The 21103-nt window shown below is 38.7% G+C and overlaps 1 protein-coding gene across 2 annotated transcripts in view; it reads left to right on the top strand.

Annotated features, from left to right (window-relative positions):
• SLC25A13 (solute carrier family 25 member 13) overlaps positions 1–21103 on the top strand; it is a 102668-nt gene that overhangs the window by 11992 nt on the left and 69573 nt on the right. For both annotated transcript variants that reach the window (XM_075492860.1, XM_075492861.1), the window contains 2 exons: positions 12163–12216; positions 16214–16356. In XM_075492860.1, the coding sequence (XP_075348975.1) occupies positions 12163–12216; positions 16214–16356 (197 nt within the window). The remainder of the gene's footprint in view (positions 1–12162; positions 12217–16213; positions 16357–21103) is intronic.

The following is a 21103-nucleotide window of genomic DNA, read 5'->3' as shown; positions in this document are numbered from 1 at the left end:
AGTGTTTGCATACTGCCTGAAAGTGCACTTAGTCAACAGGGGAAGATGCTTTCAAAAGGATGATCCTGAGCCAAATGCCAATCATCTAGCCAGTAGGAGGAAGAAATTCTAATTCTCTTCATATTTAAGTTGCTGTTTCGTATCCCAACTTCCCTGAACTCTCTCAGCCAATAGAACCATCACTTATTTGGGGTTTTGGGTTTTTGCCTCAGTCAATGGATATTTAATTCCGGGAAGTTAGCAAATGTGCCCACTTCATCTAAGTAAAGCAGTAAATTAGAATAGTTTTTTAAGGAATAAATTAGAGCAAATTATTCAGTGTTAGAGTAGCTTGAGCGGCATCTGACTACATCTTTCATCAAAGACTGATAGGTGTTAATCAAAATGTACGTAACATCTCCAAAACATAAAAGGCCGTCAGCAGGATCATGACAAAGATTTTACGTCTGTGCACGCAACTCTAGTTTGGAGGTCTGTGTTCAAACGTGTGCACGTGTGGTTTCCTACACTGAGAAGTGACGTCTCCTGCCTTAATGCTTCTTCCTACTTTTGTGTGTTTGTGGTGCTGCTTTACGGTTTTTCTGCAGTTCTTTTATGCCAGGTGCCCACTACAGCTTCTTAGTTGAGTCTCTGGTCTGGTGTGTGGTAGGATGTTGTACTGTATCAGTAGCAGGGTGGGAAGCTCCCTGCTTAAAGGACTTAATTGAAAGGTGTGTTCTGCAGTAGCAGTCGAGCATTATCATCTATCCTTTGTTACGTGACTTCCCTGTCACATCCATCCATCGCATGACCTGATACATAGGTCTGATTTTAGGATAGAAGAAAAGAGGTCTGAAAATTAGTATTACTGAGCAAACAGCAGGCTGTTTGTTATTATTGTCATCTTTCTGTGCCTTGGAAGTATGACCTATTTCCACTCTTCCCTGGATGCTCGGCTACTAAAACCTCTTGGTCACGTATTTTATTATTGTAGGTCTTTATCATGTTTGACAACTACTGTTTGATGGAACATCAGTGATTTAACAGATCTTTGGCAGAAGAAACCTTTAAGTGAGGCACCTACTATGAGAAGCTATTAGAAAAAACACGATATGTGAAAATACTGTGTCTGGCTGATTCCTGCTCTCAGCCCATTGTGCAGTCTGAATCTGACTAGAGAAATCTTCACGTGTTTAGGGAAAGAAATTTTTGAATAATTTCACATTTCCATTAAAATAGTTTTTGTCACTGACATCAAGTCAGCCTTCCTCCTTCCTGTCACTTCACCTGTCTAACGCTGCTTGCCATTGTGTGTCAGTCTAACTGGAAACTACTTTGTAAAGATCATGAATTAGTCCCATGTTGATGCTGTTCGAAAGGAAGAAAAACATGGCAACAACAAACTTTCTACAATTGCTTTTACTCTGTTCACATGTCCAAATCAGTTACTTGGTCTGTATCTTTTCTTTCAACGCTGACTGGTGTGAAGCAGTGGGTTCAGTCTTTTGTGCATTGTGAATGTTGTACTACAAAAGTTTTGGGCTTCTCTTTTTTTCTCACAGTAAAGAAAAATTATAGTGACTGTAAACCTCTTGCAGTTTGCTTTTGGTGTTCCATTACATGTAACCGGTAGATTGAGCATCTCAGTTATGAGAATAGCCCAAACCAGAATACTTAATTCTCAAGTGTGTGAACATTCAACCCAAATACTGTATAATTAAAATAGAACTTAATAGTTCTTTATTCTGTGTGCCATTGACAAGTTAAGGATAGTAAACCAGCTTTTTCCCTTTTTCTTGTGGATAGGTAGGGAGTGAAGGAGGAAAAGAGGGCACTGAACTTTTGAAAATCATGGAAGGAGCTTAGCAAAGTGTGCAAAAAAAGACACTGTCAAATACACTGTTTTCCTTCAGTGTTTTTAGAAAGTTTTATACAGAATATGTGTCTACAATTCTTTTGTGGCTTTGAAAGCCTGGGGATACTTTGTGTTGTGTGTGACCCACAGTTTGATTAAACAAAGCGATATATAATGGAAACTAGTGTGAGGTCTCCTGGCTTTTCTGTTCACTGTTCAAAGCCTTCCTGGGCTGGCATGGGTTGTGAAAGCTGTGAGGAGTAACCATTAATTGATCACTCAGCGTTTTCATGAGGCAAAGCATTACTTTTTTGCATTTCAAAGGGCTTGATCAACTGATCAGAAAGAAATTTTTGGAATTTTACTACATTTTTGACAGTTGATGACAAAAAGGGAGCTACATTGTCATCTGATACCAGTAGCATACTGTGGGACGGCAGATGTACTGCTCTGAATTCGTTTGGTGGTGTCAGGGTGCTGACATCAACCCAAGTGTCCAAGGAATGAAATGGAAGAACTCCTGGTTAGTGAGACATTGAAAGAATAGTGCTAAAATTTCTCTAGTGTCTTAAACTCTGCTCCCTGTTTGGTTAATCCGGGATTTTTAGGTTTTAGTTTAACCACAAGGCCCCCAAAGAAAATGGAAATCCTTTTCTTGGCACATAAAATTTATTTACTTCTGTTTTCCTCTCTGCTGAACATGCCTGCCTGAAAGTAATCTTAGGATTTTTTTTTAAATTCCTGTATTTAAATCAGATTGCTCTGTTTGACATCATCATCATTTCCACTGCAATCAAATGATCTCATAAAAATATTAAGGGCTATGCAGCAGAAGTAAATTTAATGTTTTAATGAAACAGTTATTGCTTTATGTAAATATATGTAATAAAATAGGCTCACAGATAAGAAGCCAAAATCATTCAAGCTAAAATCAGAATAGTTTCTAATTAAAATGTATTCAAATGCTGGAAAGGTTTCTGCAGTTTCTTAAGGAGATGAGAAGTTTTTAATTATTGTTGTCAGGTATCTTACAACTTTTGCAAATTATGAAGAATTATTGTGAACTCTTTAACAATTCTGACTGAGTTGCGGCAAGTCACTAGCAGATAAACCTTTAGTGTTACAGTCACTGCCTTACATAAATGATTTAGGTCTTCATTGGATTATTTGATATTCCCACGTGAAACTGCAAATTATTTCCAGGTACCCTCTTTGATAGCTTCAAGTTTCTGCTCAGGTCCTTACGAAGAATGAAGGTCACACGCCCACAGTTGCCTGTGGCAACTGTGTAATCTGCTGATATTTAAGCACCAAGCATTTGTTTATTGTTAATACCGAAGAATTGTAAAAGAAAATGTTAAACTGCCTTTTCTTTGTAATTGCCCTGTTTTCAGCGAGGTGATATAATTTAAAACTGAAACCCATATGGTGGGAGTTGGACAAACAGTAATACTGTTGCTTGCAGGCAAAAGAGAGCATGTTTGCAAACTCACATTTTGGCATATATATTTTGAGATGACAGGTAAAAATCTTCAAGGGAGAGGGAGATACTTTGTTATTTGAAAGTCCAGATTTTCCATACTCAGAGGTTGACTAGCATGTTTATCAGGGAAAGGTGGATAGTTACTGTGACTCTTTCAGCTGTCACAGAACATGCGCACGCTCCCCATGACCCAGTACTACACTGTGCTGAGTGCTGTACAGCCAAAAAAGAAAAGAAAAAAAGAACCTATGCTTTTTTTTCTCTTATTGTTTCAAGTAGCACAGTGTTATTATTTGCCCAAGTATGTGTTGGAATGCTGCTGTTATTTTTGTTAGCTATAAGGAAAGGTTCCTGACCGCAAGACTTAAGATTTTGAGTTCCATCATTTATAGCCTTTAATAAGTTTGCTTCGTGTGTGTGTGATGCTGTTTCCATTGTGCAGTTGTCTTTTGTTCTTTTTAAGGTTGTAGAATTGGATCCGTGCACACATAGGGATTCATGCCCACTCCCACACCCTTCCCAGTTCTCTGAGCTGCTGAGGTGTAGCATTTTGAATAGAGTTGAATAGATAGATTTGATTATAAATAGGATCTTGAAAATTGAACTTCTGTGTTCAAAGAAGAAAACACAACACCGAAACAAAATACATTTACCTGTCAGTTTTTCCTACATAATTCCTGTCACGCAATTATTAGTCAAGACATGTAATGTATAGGAACTTTTCTCCAGCGCATTTCTTTCACTTGCTCCTTCACAAGCATGAAGTCACAAACAACAGTTACTCTAGCAACAACTTGAGACAGATCTTTCCACAAGTTTATAGGCACTGATTGCATATCCATATAATTTTTTTTTTCCTTAACACAGAATTAGTAGTTATCTAAGACCAGATCATTCTGTTACAATACCCCTGTATGGCACTGCTCTAGGTTTGCTTCCTTCAAAGGGCAGCAGGTTTTTGTTTATTGCTGCAAATGATCCTGCTCACTCACTGGGACCTTGTGTCACAGTATAACTTCCATTGCGTTGACATCGGGGAGGGAAAATTATGGAGAAACCTTTTGTAACACTGTTCAGGCTGTCTATTCCTGCCATTGTTTGCTGTCTTGGTTCTGTAATTTATGAAGGTGTCAGATGAAGCATGGGACACTTCTTTTTAGGTTGCTGTGTGCACTGCATAGCATCAGGAGCAGTGCAGGACTCTCAAGAAGTTCCCTGGTAGTGCAGCATCATATCTATTGTTTTGAATCTTTTGTTTGTGACTTGTCTTGGTAGAAGCACCTGATCATTTAGGCTGTAAAAGCTGCTTTGTGCTGGGCCAGGGGCAGAGTGAGCATTTGGGTGTTGGGTGCTGGAGCGAGGAGCCAGGTGAAACCAGAAGTGATTGTCTCTGTTGAGCTGTGGGCTGTTGGGAACCTTGAGCACCATGAGCACGGGGACCTTGGAGAGGCTCATTAGTAGTTTGGATGTTGCATTCAGCGATGGCTCTCCCAGAGCTCACTGGTGCTCTGCATAGCTGTGAGACGATGCTTCCTGAAGGTGCCACCTTGTGAGAACCATGGTGTTAAATAGCCTTCTGTCTTAATTGTGGCTTACCCATTGCTTAATCCTGGTCCAAATACATGTTTTATGCTAATAACATTGAGTGCCAGGTAAAATTCATGCTGCCCTAATAGTCTGCCACTTCTCCCTGACAATTTTTGAGTGATAACAGGTATCTAATCTTCTACTTCCTCCAGGAACTACTTTTGATCTTGTTGTTACACTGGAGAATTTTCCTATCCTTTGCTTCTTTGGGTGAGATTACTATTTTCCTGCTAGATGTAAGCCTGAAGTTTAGCTCTAGAAGACGAATTGCTAGCACTGGGATGGCTGCTTTCAGAAGATGAACATGAGGCAGTTGATGTCTTGAGCTTATGGTCAATGCACTGGTTGTACAGTAGTACTGTTGTAACAGAACAAGCCCTGGGAGAATCAAAAGAGAAAGTCTATGAACTGGGCTGAGGTAGCCACCAAATATATTTTAGCAGGTTGACATTCATAATGCTTAGATATGCCTCCATTTCCAAAAGGTGTAAGGAAGCAAAAGGGAGAACAAAGTAAGAGTGTTAGCATCTGTCATCCCATCCATCTATGGTGAGCAGGAGGGGGGTATTTTTGAAAAATACCCATGAGTTGATGGAAATGTCATTTGACCATTCTCATTAATAGCTCATTTGGAAATTTTTTTATTGAAGAATCCCTAATATATCTTATGTATAATTATTGCATTTCTTCAAGTGAGTGGTGAGCTCTAGTTTGCTGAGATACATTGGGATATGTTAATATTGCATAATGGCCATAGCAAAGTAGCTTGCTTGTGTGTTTTTGGATCACACTCCTGAAGATCATCTGAGTAAAAAGGTGTTGTAGAGTAGCTATGAGACAATAGGGAATATTACTTTGAGGAAGAAGATGGACTGATGCAGAGTAGTGTAGCTCTCTATGATAGATAGGTAGAGAAAGGAATTGGAGAGCTGAGCTTTTTCTGATAGCAACATGAAAAGTGAAAGAGACATTTCTGTCTTTCACAAAGAGTTGGTTTTCAGGTTCAGTTTCTCGCTGTAGTGTAGTGCATCATGTTTTGTTGTAGGATTGACAGCAATTGCATCCTTGTCCTAGTCCAGAGGCTGACTACAAACTAATAGTTCAGTTTGTTCTTAACTGCATCTTCTGATACGTGCTTAAGGTTTGGAGTGGATAGTATGGGTCACAGTATGATGCTTTTTCCTTTTGTTAAACAATTTTGCTGAGCAATGACAATGCCTAGCTATTTTTACTTTAGTATCGGGCTAGTTTTATGGTCCTTCTGTTTTCCAAGTCTTTAAGTAAGAAAATTGTAGAAGTACACAGTCTAAATATTTTTTTACATAGCATTAATCAGCTAGTCTTGGAAATTCTTGTAGCAGTTTTCCTTAAGATATATACTATTGCCACCTTTGTTTCTGTACCTACTTGGAAGCATTGGACAAATTGGACAAGCATTTTTCTGTGTGTATGTAATTGATAACTGTGTGTTGGTCCCCAATCAGTTTGTGTGCAAAAGTATGGTTTATTGGGAATCACCTTGTGTGAGAACTGTCTTACGAACAAGCCAGCTGCATGTGCTTTGGGACTTTGAAAGTAGGATCAAAGCTAGCAGGTAATTGCCCAATAAAGTAGGTCTGTTAGCTTTGATGCACTTGGGGGAAGTGAGGCTTCCACTTATCATGGTGCAGAAGCCGGCCGGGGAATTGCCCAGAGATTTATAATTGTGATAGAGTGAAGATGAATGTTAATAGTTTTGCTTGAGATTTGCTGTCTCTGCTAGCTAGCAAATTTTGTTCTGCTTCACCATTGTGTGGGGTAGACTCAGCACAACTGTCTAGTTTCACTAGTGTGTATTCTGTAGCTCTGCATACTGAATGAGCCTGTAGGATCTGAGAAGAATTTGTTGATTAGTGTTAATAACATTTCTTTTTCTTAGCTTAGGTGTTATTAGACAAAGGAATGCAGTAACTGCTACTTAGTGTAGGGTTACACTTTTGCAAAATGTAATTGTGATGTTCGACTCTGAGGATGAGAACTGTTTTTAGAAAATAAATGTATTTGTCTCAAGGCTGACTGTGTTCTGACTGATCAGACTGAATGTAATAGAAGTACCTGCTTAGTAGTTGTCAGGTTCTCTTACAGTGCTTCTTGTCCTAAGCCTTTGGGTAGGTATGCCAAATGCCATCTGATTATATTTTCCTAGGAGAAATACTTAGCTTACTGTTAGGGAGGTCTGGCAGGAAGGTCTTTTTGGTCTGCATTCTGTGCCAGCTCTCCTTGCAGTTGTGTGGTTCCCTGCTTGGTGAGCTGGTCCACATCTTGCTTGCAAACATTCCTATGATGCTGAGTTCTGCGTAGATTGCTTTCCATTTCAGATCACTGTGAATTTCTTTTACTTGGATTCTGTCATGCAAAAGGAACGACTGTGCTTTTGCTGAGGTGAGAATATGCTGAAGCATGTTGGGCTAACAAAAACCAGTTATTAGGGCAGCTGAAACAGGAGACAGTGCCCTGGACAGATGTTGATGCAGAACACTTGTAACTTATGATGCTGTGTGTGATGAGGGAGAGTGACCAAGGCCAGTTGCTAGATTAGAATGATTGTGTATGTTTGTGGTAGTATTAGTGTAAATATGGAAGAGGGTGATTCTCATCAATGTGGGCAAGTTAGTTGTATTAAAATACAAACGGGAGTGTTGTTTTAGCATAGTACTTGCACAGTATTAATAGATTTCTGGTCTGAATTCAAACTTGGCCAGTAACTGCACTTTAACTGGTTTCTGATATTGCAGTCACTCATTTAAACAAGAATGTAAGGTCAAACCCTGGCTTGATCTCCTTTGGAGTCGCACGTTTTGAGTGTATATGTGCACTTCTAGCCAGAAGGAAACATTATGATGATCTAATCTGACCTCTTACATAAACTGGGCCACATGTGTTTGAGTCTTACAGGTGGACTCAATAACTTGTGATGAAACTGAAGAATACCTCTAGAAGACATGCGGTTTCAATCTTGATTTGAGGTCTTTTAGTGAAGAACGCCAAATACACTGCGTTCTTCAGTTGTGTTTAAGAATGGAAAAACTTAAAAAAAAAATCTTAATTTCAACATGAAGGTACTAGAGCTTGTGATCACTTGTTAGGCCTTTCATCAAACATCGTCTCTCTTTACGTGCCCACAGATGGTGTTGTCTAGAATGAAACAGCCTGAGCTCACCAGTGCCCGGCAGCGAGGCAGCCCTGCCACAGCTCCGGCTCGCTGCTTGGAGAAGGGCTGCTCTCCAGCATCTTACCTGCTTGGTGTCAGGAGTTTTTAAAGATAATGAGGTAGAGGGGGACATCTTTACCTCCATCAACTTTCTTCTTCACACTTGTGCTGTATTCAGGTTAAACTGTGAGGAAGAAACAGTATTAGAGATGTTTATCTCTTTGTCTTTGGTTAGGACTTGCTGTTGTCCCAATAAACTTTCTGGAATATTGTAGCAATACCCACGTGTTCCTGGATCCCCATCACCTTTCTACTCTGTCTAAATGGTGGCTACTAAAGGGATCTTTACCATAAGGGTGAGAAGGTCAGACATTTTATATTTGCCATGAGGTTAATGCTGTATTGGCATTAATTCTGATTTTCCTACTGGCCTTTTTCCCTCTTGCCCACCCATGTTGTTGTTGTTCTTTACTGGGTGGAGCACACTCACTACTTTATTAGTCCTTTTGTGTCTTTTGATATCACATACCATCTGACAACTTGTTCCTTCTGCCTTATGTATGACAAATATATTAATAGAGTTGATTAGAAATGTACTATAGTTTTCTTTGATTCCCAGTGGATTCTATTTTCTTGTGTTGTTGTACAGTTACATTTTTCTGGGAAGAGTCTGTTTGCATTTGTTGTTGAGGGTGGAAGTGAGACTGAAAATGCATGCCAGTGTAAATCAAGCATAAGTCAACAAGGAGAAAAGAGCTCCGCTGGAGAAAATGGGCTGAAATTAAGATCAAGGTGCAAGGGAGTCTAAGGACATGAACAGCTCCAGTGTGCAAATCAACCCATGTGTTACTGTCTCTCACTTACAGAGCTTTCCCTTTCTGTGTGTACCCTCTGTCTCCCTTTGCTGAACGTCATTGCTAATGGGGGGATTCGGCGTTTTTAAATTCAGTTCTTATATTGCCTGAGATGTACTGTGCTGGCTGGTTCTTCATATATAGTATAATGCACATATACACAGTTACGTTGGCTAAAACTTTCAAGTATCTACTTTAGGAATGAAAATCCCTGCTGACATTTTCTGTATGTTATCCCAGTCTTTTCTGTAGCATGTCCTGACTTTGTTATAATCCTGCACTTCAGTTTCTGTACTCTATGTTGTCTCCTGTTTTTTTTTAAAAAATAACTGTTGTTTGTTGGAGAGCTTTCTTCACTGAACCTTACTTAATAAAAGTTACTGTTTTTTTTTAAGTGTTAGTGTCTGTTACAAAGCATCTCTTTGTAAAGAGCAGTAACAAACACTATTTCCCTCAGATCTGCTTTATCAAATGCCGCCTCAAACAGTTAGAGATGTCATGCCTACCAGCTCATAGATGGTTTTATCTCAGGCTGGTTTTTGTCTTTATGGAGAGAAGATAAAGTGAAAGCAAGAAGTCTTTCCAGTAACAAAACACATCACCTAAGCCCTGTTATATGAAAGTCAGTAAACATCACCTGAGTTGACTGAAGGAGAAGGAACTTGTGTCTGTGGGTCACTTTTCATCAGGAATGGTACCTGTTGGCTTCCAGTCTTGGCATCAGATTACTTAGCCCACCTTCAACTGCTAACATAACTGGGAACAATTTTCAGAATGGTATTGAAAGTGATATTTTGACCTTTTCCTGAAGGGGAATCTGCTAGTAATGCCTGTCATCAGGATCAGTTCTTGTGTCTGTGTGTGCAGCTTCAGCTTTGCCCACAGCTGGGGATGGCTGAAAGGCTGAATTAAATACTTCTCTTAGCACTGGTATGGCTGCATTAGCATTGCTCCTCCTGAAGCTGTAACGTAATGTAATAAAAGCTCTTTTCCTTGCTTGGAATCAAATAGACCTTTCAAAATGGAGATTGGTGGGTGACACATGAACAAATCCATTCTGTAGCGCTAACCATCCCTTTCCTCTCCTGTTTCCTGGGAAATGGAAGAGTGTGGAAGTAGACTATGGGAAATGGAGAGAAGCCGTGGTCTGCAGCTTCTGCTTGGGCTGCTGGTCTGCAGTGCTGCTGTGCACTCATTGACCTGGCTAGCTTCAGCTTGTCTTTCAGTATACGGTTTGAAAGAAACTTGCTGTAAAAAAACCCCCATATCCTCCCATAATCAAAAGGAGGCTGAAAAATGGCAGCTGGGCTATGAGCACATTTTGTCTCCTGAGTTTCCCAAGGTGCTTAATGTCAGTGAAACCAAAGGAAAATGAGTGGAGGTTCAGCCATCGGCATGTACCCTTTTCCTTTGTTCTTTTCATCCCTGGTTTCTTTAGGCTTAGATTTCTGGGACAGTATAAAATTTAAACTTTAAGGCAGATTAAGTGTGATACCGATTATATTTTTAATGGATACAGATGTTTTAAGTGTCTTTTGTTTGCCTGTATAGTGGCAAGATTCTGCATTGCAGCAGTATAGAAATATTGGGGTTTTTTTCTTTCCACAAAGTTCCCAAGTGCTGTAGAGTACCAGATTTTTACAAATGAGGTTAAAGTAAATCTCTGCTTACTACACAGTGATTACATTTAGGACAGCTTGTACATTAGAAAATACACATTTTTAGATTCCCAGCTTCACAATTACACTTTGATTTTTTGTAACTGCCTCCACACGGATTTCTGTGCAAACACAGAATTGGGACTCCAGCTGTGGACTCTGTCAGCTGAGTCCTAGCAAAACTTCAAGTGTGGTTTTTCCCTTTTAAAAAAACTTCTAAAATTTTATAAGAAACCTTATTCATAGACTTTTCTTAAAATACTTTGGGTTTTTTTGTGGTTTTTTTTTTTGTCTTTTTTGTTTGTTTGTTTTTAAATGACCTATTTAGGGTGAGGAAGAACTTACTAAAGATTCTTCATTAAATGTACATGTGAGGATATAATGCTGTTGTGCAGACTTACACAAACTCCTACCATTTTCTGCAGTAGTCTAGTGTGCTACTAGAAATGCACTTGCAGTCACATTTGCCTTTACAATCTACCATTGCTCTGGAGAGTCAAGAAAGTAGGTAGTCATGTTTTATTGTTTGATGTTTAATTCTTAGGTGAGGATAAGATTTAACATCTTGCCCTTTGGCTGTTTATTCCCCATTACAGAGATGTTTTCACAAGTTTTTTGAAAATCCAGGTTTGCTTGCAAAGTAATTTTTTTTAATTGATGTGCTGAATTGACTTATTGGATGATGGTTATTATGTTGGCAAGCAAGATTTTATCAAAGTATCCTGAAGAAAGAAAGGGAAAATCTATAGCAGGCACAGACTGAGGGGATGAATCCACTTGCTGCCAAAAGCAGCAAATGAATGGCACGGTATGTCAACAAGGAAAATACTGATGGGCTTACTCCATAGTGGATATAGAATATTTTTTAATTCAGTGTTTTGGGGAAAAAAAATTCTAATTACTTTGGGTTTGTGATGATAAATGTAACTTGGATTTTAGTTGGAACTGGCTAGTTGCCTGATCTGCAGAAAAATCTAGATACTGTGCTTTCTGAATTTACCTCATCAGAAAGGTCTACACTGTAAGTTTAAATAGTTTAAAATGTTGGAAGTAGGGGGTAGAAGTACCAGTAAACCAAATAATTACATTGGAATTCAGTCTTATAGGGAGTTGCTTTCTTGGACAAGTTTGTAAGTCTGAGTATGTTATGCTTGCCATCTATCAGTTGGGGGCTGCGTATGGTACTCTGAAATCCTTAGATGAAAGATGCTGGAAGTATAAAAATCTATATGGTAAAGATGGTATAATGCCGAATCCCAACAGAGAGGTATGTTGAAAAGATTTGATACTTGAATATCTTTATGACTTGTTAATGTGTGCTTGTTTAAGAATTGCAGGGTTGCGTAAGGGAAGCAGTTACAACAAAAATGATTAATAACTTAGTGTAAATGTGAAATGAGTAAAATAAGCATGGCCAGCTAAAGCAGTACCTAATTTATCTAAGGTGAACATTTATTTTCATCACTTATTCTGCTGTTTGAATTCTTCCTTTTAAATGACACTTTGACATCTTTTGTATAAATTATGCATATTAATGTAATTGTATTTACTTGTAGGTGGCTCTAACCAAGAGAGCTGATCCAGCTGAGTTGAAAACAATATTTTTGAAGGTATGTATAAAGTAAATATTTTACTCTTTCTGCTTAAATTTTTCATATCTTTTGCTCCTTTATTGCGGCATACAACTCTTGATAGTTTTTCCAACCATTAATCATTCACTGTATTATTACCATGTTAGACTTAAATACCATTATCAGAATTGAACAATGCTCACCAAGAAGTCAGATACATTCCTGAGTGATTATTGTATTGACTCAGAAGAAGTATTACTATCTTAGAAAAAAACCCGCATTGTTCAGAGAATGGGGTGGGAGTTTCAATATTGTTCCTACACATGGTAAAATGTTCGTGTAGATACCTTGCTGTTAGACCATTTGGTAAACTTTCTTCTCCCATCCTTGCTTCCTTCCCTCCTTCAGGGTTATCTCTTCTCTAATTTGTAGAAGTGTTGGGAAGCTCACCTTGTGAAGTGGTGGCCGTATTTATTATTTCACTAGAATTCCTTCTGTGTGTGCCTGCTGTAGAAGTATGCAAGCAATGAAATTACTCATGTACTTGTATACTTGAGAGAAGTGTGCTTTAGTGTTTTGCTGGAATATGGCTTTCTTTGACCATTTCCTAAATTGAAATAGTTATTCCTAACCTTCCTAAGATTTATTAGTACAGGGTCTGTATTAGTTTGGTAATCTGGCGTGAAAAATGAGTACAGAAATTGGTGGGTCTGGAGCATATGTGTGAGGTAGGTGTCGCAGTGCTACAGGGAGCTGTTGTATCTGAATTATTTTTATGAAGGGGTTGAGTGCCTAAGAGAGCTCATACCTTTCCAAGTTCCTCCCTCCACCTTCCCTCTCTCCAGCATCATGCCCCACTCTCCGTGCACTTCTTTGCATGTTTTCCATTGTCCCTTGTGAGCTATTATTAACAATATGTGTAGGTGTCACTATGTATATTGCCAGTATTTATAGTTTTATCATATACTGTCAGTATTTATAGCTCTAAAATCAGATTTTCAGTTGAGAAAGCCAGGATTTAACTTATTAAGTCCTGGAACTTGTATCTGTCAGGAGAGCAAAAAGACTCTTGAAAAAGAATGGGGTAATGGGATTTTCAGAAGCAAATGCTTGCAGAACAGGAGCAAGGCAGCAGAAAAGGCAGACAAGGAGTAGACTGTTGACCCAAAAAGATGGTAGCATTGAGGAAGGGAATAAACATGGTAGAGAGAAGCCTGGTCCCTTCTGCAGTGTGGGACAGTGCTCAGTTGTGGTGAGGGGTTTGGTTGGTTTGCTGAGAATAGTGTGAAAGTTGTTTCCTACCTGCCTGTGGGTATTCACCTCTCTTGAATTTCTGAAGATTGTAGCTCCCTCAGCTTTCAGTTTTGGTGGATTGAATGGGTCATGGTTGAGCACACTAAATACCACCTCCAGCTCCTTTTTCATCCTTTTCTGCTTCCCCTTCCACTTAAAGAAGGGGTCTCAATAAGCGGAGTAATGAAATACGAGCTGAACGTTTTGTTCAGTGTAATACAGAAATTGTCCTGCCACTTACTACTGAGAAGGAAAAAGGATGAGTGAATGTGCTATGTTGTTTTGTGCTCTACAGATAAACGATGGCCAGAGTGTTAATTAAGGTGCTTCAGGCGATTGTAAGTGGTGAGGCCAATACAGTTGCTTCTGCAGATTGTGGGATCTTCACTTATAAAATAACTTTGACAGCCATTCTTTCTACTTCAATTAAGAATTAAAAAATATGATTCCCAGGTAGGAATGGTAGCCACTGTGTAGAAATAAATATGAAGCTATCAGTTTAAATACAGTTGATTACAGTCAACTTTTAGCATTTTTAATACATCAAACCCCCAGTCAAATGTTTGCAAATCTTATTTAAAATGGGGTTGAACTGGTTAATACTTGACTATCTAAAATGTATGGAAATAAGTTACCAAAAAGCCATTAAGTACTATTGTATAATATCAAATTCTCTGTGGGTATAATTGCCAAAGTGGGGAAAAATACAATTGTAAAGAACCATTTTTTTAATGTCTCTCCTCCAAAACCAATAGATTTGATGTTTTTCTCTTTTTGTTATGATAATTTCCAAGAGTAACTCTACTTTTTCTAAGTCTTCTACCATAACCCCTAAGAGATTAGATTTTAGTCAAAGTGATCAAGCTGACATTTTCCAAGGTCATTTTCTATATGTAGTATAGAGTACGTGATTGGATTTCAAATACACTTGAGTAAATCACAGTGACAAGAAACAGGGGGACACTGAAACCTTGTGCTGTTTTCTGTTATTGAGTGCCCTAGCAGGGGGTTAGCCTGGAAGAAAAAAATGAAATATAGAAGCATAGGCTGTCTGACTTACTTGATTTGTTTCTCAATAGCAGCTGTGTTAAAAGTTTTTGAGGCTGGGATTCTGAAAGATTCTGTCTCCCTGCAAATGATTACATTGAAATCAATTGATCTGCTAGTTCTTATAAAAGTATACAATTGAAAATTCCTTGCAGTGTATCAACTAGAAAGCTTGCATTACGAACAGTGTCTATTGAAACATGAATCCTTAAATGCTAACCAATATATAGATGCCAAAGCAAGTTATGTTTTGTTTGGGCTTGCTTCTCTGAAGCCTTGTTTCTTGAAGATATTGCTGTACCTGAAGACTGTATTTATATAGCACTAGAATAAAATAATCTACTTACTGTTACACTTTGGCATCCCTCTGAGAGTTATATGCCTACAGCAGGTATAACGGTACTCTGCAGGCACCAGTGTGGCTCTGTGAAATGAAAACTGGCAGTTTCCTTCCCTTAGCAGAGCCATAGCAATGTAAAACAAAACATGTGTCTTTGAAGTACGCTACAAAATAGCAATAGGCATCTAATTTATTTATTACTTAAGTGTGGATAATGCTCTGTGGGGAGCTGCAACAATGGTTTATCATCCTACCTTACCTTAAAAAAGAAAAAGAAATTAACAGTTGCTTTCCTGTTCTCAGTGCACATTTGTTATCCTGAGACAGACCTGTTTCCATTAAAGCTAACACATGGTTCTGCAAATGTTGCCTGGGATTTCTTTTCCTCTTAATTACTGTCCTTATCCTTTTTCTTTCCTTGAAAAACATTTTTAGGGTTGATTTCAAGTTTATCCTTCTACAGAAAATGAGGGCTTTAAACTTTGCGGGATGACTGAGGAATCAGGGTAAGGGTGGTAACAAAGGCAATTTTATTTGTTTATGTATTATCTTCAAAGTATTTTAATATTCCTTTTCCTTGATATGTAACATGTTACTGGAGGCTTCCCTTGGGAGCAAATGTGCTTGGGTCTGTCGAGTGCTGTTTCTGGAGTAGTATACCAGTAACTATAGTATAAAGCGGGAGTAACATATGCTGGTGGTGTTTGGTAAGGTCTCATACCCCTTTTCTTGTTTCTGCAGTATGCTGACGTGTCCAAGTTCTTGCTTTCTCTTACATTTTCTGCAAATGCTTATTCTCTGGCCTCCTTTCAGCAGTGCAACCAAGGAGGAATATCTGTAGGTTCTCCTTTACTTACAGACCAGCTGTGGCTGAAGGTGATGCAGTGGAGTTCCTCCAGAACAGCACCCCCAGGTGGACACTCCTGTGGGATCATCTACTCCACTAGTACTGTAAAGTCATTTCACAGGCGTAAACCTACCTTCTCATCCCAAAGGAGTCATTTCAGATAAATAAAATATGCTGGACTATCCTGTTGCTGTTATAGTTTCAATGGGCCAGAGGTGCCACATACATGTTTGCATGTGTGCTTCTTGTTCAACTTCAAAAAAACATTCAGTACTGGAGTATTAACTCTTTCTAGACTACCATGGAGAAATTGTTGACATGATAAACAAATAATTGTATATCTGCCACTCTTCTGGCTGGGAAGCCAAGCCTTCAGCTGCTCGAGTAACTCCCCACTTACTCTCTCCTGTTTGGGTGTAGGCTGCTCCTGATTGGAAACTGTGGGTAGTGGTAATACGTACCTGGAGAAGGATGTATTTGAGGCACTAAATATTGTATTCATTTAACAGTATGCAAGTGTGGAGAAGAATGGCGAATTCTTCATGTCTCCAAATGACTTTGTCACACGGTACCTGAAGATAATTGGAGATGGTTTGCCTAATGCAAGCACTGTACAGCTCCTTGCAGGTGTGGTGGATCAGACGAAAGATGGGTAAGTGGTTTTTTGTGTGTTTTTTTTTTCTTTTTATGTTGTTCATTTAAAAAATACAAAACCATTCTTCCAAAACAATCTGATCCCCGAAGGGTGGTGGGGTTTGTTTTTGGTTCTTGCCTTTTTTTTTTTTTTTTTGCCTGCAGATACATAAAGGAATACAGTATCTTTTAAGTGGATACTGTAGAAACAATGTTTTGGGCTGCATGTACCATTTAGCTGAGCAAACCATTTTCTGTCTACTATGTATTTTTAATTCATTGAACCTTTCATGTTTTTTGGCTGGCTCCCCTAACTCCCTCTTTCCTTTCCTTTCATGAGTCTTTCTGTCTCTGTTTACTTTATGTATTTGTCACAAACACATTCAAATAGCAATCCAAAATAACTTTAGATGGTGTAGGAAGAGCTTGTAGAAAAAAATGCCCCTGCTTTGTTTTGCCGTAGCACTGCTAAAGGTTTTTGCCACTGTTTTTTCCCTTAAGAGGGAGGAGTAGCATCTAAGGTATTTAGGGAGCCACTTTGCAATCTTGGGAAGACAGCAGTGAAGTTGGTTGCACATGGTTTGCATTTGAAAGGCTGACTTTGCCAATAGGCAAGATTAGCTACCCCTCCATCCTCCTCCCCCCTTCTTTAATGAAATCCTAGCTTTTGCTTTTGGTACTTGCCCAGGCAAGCTGTCTCTTCACCCATATGAATGCATTTTTTGAACCCTGCCTTTAAAGTATCTTTAGAGAAACTTTAGAATAATTAGCTATGGACTTAAAGTCTGTAGTTGTGGCATTTTTAGAAACCAGAAAACTTCAGGCATGACTCATATCAGTGGTTGCAGAGAGTAAAATGTGAGATAAATAAAGCATGACTAGAGAATGCAGGCTTCCTAGGGAACAGATGCATGCATAACTGAGAACTTTTGCAATAGTTTATGTTCTCTCTTTTCTGCTCAGCCAGCCTCATGTATCTGGCAGCCGGACACCTTAAACCTTGCAGACAAGTTAATGTGATGATTGTTAGCCCTGGTAAAAGAACTCTGTAAAAGGTTATATTGGTAACATTGGCATGATGGCAGCAAGAAAGTGGTGGCTTCAGAGAGCGTTTGACTGAAAACATTAAACATTTCTCAGATTTCTTCCCTTGGTTCAATGCCTGCAAAAATGGCATTTTCCAAATTGCACAGCTTCAAATGCATTTTGTAATAAGAAGATTGAGAGTATAATCCATACCTTGTGATTTGGATCTCCCTCACAAGCAGAAACTGGTGTCAGGAAGAGCAGAATGTAAAACTGTAGCCTATGTGAACCTGTTGACAAGTTGGGATTTCATAACTTAGTGTGATCTTGCAGGAATTTTGCGGTGTAGTATTGAGGCTTCTAATTGCCACTTTCTGCCATGGGTAAGGACTGTTTCTGCGGTGCAGACTGTGCAGTGACAGGGGACTGCATGTTCCTAACATGTCTTTGGAGAGTCTCTTCTGGTATCCAGGCTGTCTTCTTGTTTAGCTGCTGTACTAATATGTGAAAGAATGGAGAAAGTTCAGAAAGTGAGTAGCATTCATCTCTCTCTAACTTGGCATTGTAGCATTTTTTGCCATGTGGCCGGGCATTTGTACCTTGTTCTAGTGATGTATAAAGTAATTTGCAGAGTGATTGTCTGCAAACAGAGGGTCACTTGCTTTTTGGTTCCTGGAATGAAATCTAGGGATGGCAATAAGACCTACTGGTCTTCTCCTATTGAATTCTTTCCAACTTGGCAGTCCAGAGCTCCTAGTTTTAAAGTGAAGTACAAAACCACTTTTGTTAGTGTTCATTTTTAATAGGCTGGTCGGTGTTTAGAGACTTACACGTGTTAAGGTCATGAGAGTCTGTTGAATAATTCAGCTAGTATAAAATAGAAGGTAGCTTGCAAGAGCAATGACAAGTTAATTTTGTTGTAGTGTTAGTGGCTTAAGTAGTGCGGTTCTGAAAATACTGCTATGGTATTTCTAGAAGCATTTGTCCACTGTCTCGGATCCCAGTTTTGCTCTGAAGAAGCATCTGTTCTTCATGACTGGTGAGCCTGACCGCTCTTCACCAAAAGCGTCTGAGCCCAGAATCACCAGGGTTGTTCCTAGCACTTTTTAAAATGTTTTTTTGACTCCTCTTGATTTTGGTGAGAAGTTAGGTATAGGTACCAAGTGTAATCAATGAGAAATACTAAAATTGGTAAGTCACACGGTTGAAAGGCAGACAGCACAAGAGCTTCTGATTTATGAGCAGAGCAAATAGATAGGCAAAGAGTTGCTTACACCAGAACTGAAGAAATCCTGAGTGTGAAGTGTAAAGAACAGTAGCTCTTACGTACAATCTCACTGTGGTTGCTGTGGTCAAAATCTCTCATGTAGCTCTAGGACAATTCCTGCATTGCCAGAGGTTAAGGATTTGAGAGTATCTACAGGAGTTGCTGGTGGCGTTACAAAGGTACGAGACCTCTTAAGGTAGACTCTGGTGTTCAGTGAATATCTGTTGCCATGGGAGCAAGTTTTGCCTCCATCTTAAGTCAGGGCATAGGGTTATTTGGAGGTAGGCTTTCCTTGTGTCCTCTGAGGGAGTCATCTTTTTAAGGTTTCCTTTAAGAAAAGGAAATGCTTTTCTTGCTGATGGCCAGAGAAGCCTTTCAAAGTAGTTGATCAGTAATAACACAGATTTTTTTAAAAGTGTTATATCATGTGGCTGTAGTTTGTATGAAACGGACTTAGGAGCCTTGACTGGTTCCTAGCCTGAAGCTTCTCCTTCCTAATTTTAGTTGAAAAAACATGCTTCATTTGGCTTCAGCTGGATCAGAAATTCCCCCAAAATACAGTGGCTTTCTCAAGGCCTATCAGCAACAGGCCAGGCATTTTCCATCCTGCCTACTGTAACATAATGTTTTTTCAGTCTTTTGTTGTACTTTTAAACATCTGTCTAACAAAATAAGTATTTACTGCACATCTCTGTTTGGACTGTAGTAACTAACACTTTACTGAGAAATACTGTATGCTGTATTTTTAGAAAGGACAAACTATTCAAAAATAACACTTGGAAATGCCAGCATTTTCCATTATTATTGGATATAAATTTATCCTCTAATGCACCAATTTACACTATACTTAGTTTACCTAGGTTGCAGCGTAAAATAATAGATGTAGCTTCAATTTGTGTCCCATTATGTTATCATGTTTAAATTGCTGATACAGTAAAAACATATGCATTGATTTCTGAAGAAACCTCTTCATCATTGCATTTGTATGTATTATTACAGTGGGTAATGGCTTTTTTTCTTTGCATGGCTACATGCAGACTTTCTCTGGTGGGAATGCATCATGTCTCTGTGGTGCCCAGATACCATGGGTGTGAGCACCAAAAGAAGAAGCATGGAAGAAAGGAGAGAGTAGTAAATAGTGGTCTTGCTGCACCATACCCAGTTGTTGTATTTGGACTGTAGCTCTTGTGTGTGGATGTTTTTAAAATACCAGGTTTTCAATCTGCCTGAATAAATTGTGCAGTGTTGGCACTATTAATGAGGACATGAAGGTGAAGGAAGACTTTGACCAGTTAGGTAGGATATCTTCAAGACTGAAGTAAAATTTTATAAACATTTCAGCTTCCTCTTTTTGCACTGTTAAAATCACTAGGCTTTTCTCTGCTTTTGTAACATAAATGAGCACTTGTTTAGTTAGATAAAATAACTCTTAAGTAGTATATTGAAGTCCATGTTAATACGTGCTGTTTAATGACACCTAATGATATTCAGTGAAGGGTTATGCTAAACCCAAAAGGGTGATGCTAAACCAGAGAGAAAATGTGTTACCCAGGCAACTGCCCTTGTGCAGTATAGAGAAGTGAGCATATGGCTATGTGGTACGCATTATTTCAGCATCTTTAAGCATTAAGAATCACACGTGTAATTGACTGTGAAAAATTACTGCTCAGTTACTGTATTGTATGGTCATAATAGAAGTAAATGAATACGTCATTGTTGTTAGAATAGATCTGTTGGGAATCACTAGCAGGCTAGTCTACTTAGGGAGCAAAAATACAATAAGAAGAAAATAGCTGGTTTAATTAACATGTAAAAATTGGGTTAATTTGAATTCAGCTGGCACAGCAGATATTAATGTCTCTTCTTTAATACTCTGGCTAGAACCACACAATTTGTACACTTTTAATCTTCCTAGTACTATGAATAATTGTTTTTAAAAATGGATATGGGGTTATTTTAAGCATCTATCTCTGACTTATTAGTGGGATTTATTACTTGCAAGTACTGACAAAGAATGCTTCTACTAGTATAAAATCTTGTAGCAGTGTTAATACATGAAGTTTTAATCAAATCCAGGTCTAGTAACATAAGATATGTTATTAGTGTGGTGCTAGGATTCTGCTGGGATAGGTGCTGTATTTCCTTTCTGTGCTCTTATCACTGTGTTGGGATCTGTTGGTAAGGACATATGCTGGTTGTTGTTTCACACAAAAAGCGGCTTTATCAAAATGGTGTTGGCAGATATTTTACATTTTTAATTCTAAACAATCCTATTCTAGAGTCTTGTCGCCTGCTGTCTGTTTTGTTCTTTCTGTGTGTGGGCTTTATAATCTTTGGGATAGAAGAATTCAGTGCTTTGTATCTGGTTGCTGTTGTGGAAGTTGTCAGGTATGTAACCAATAATAATGGATAATAATGAGCTTTTATAACCCGTAAGTCACATAGTAACAATAAATATGCATAAATGCAAAAT

Source organism: Mycteria americana, chromosome 2 (genome assembly GCF_035582795.1).
Source record: "Mycteria americana isolate JAX WOST 10 ecotype Jacksonville Zoo and Gardens chromosome 2, USCA_MyAme_1.0, whole genome shotgun sequence".
NCBI classification, from domain to species: Eukaryota; Metazoa; Chordata; class Aves; order Ciconiiformes; family Ciconiidae; genus Mycteria; species Mycteria americana.
This window is presented reverse-complemented; position numbering and strand designations above follow the sequence as displayed.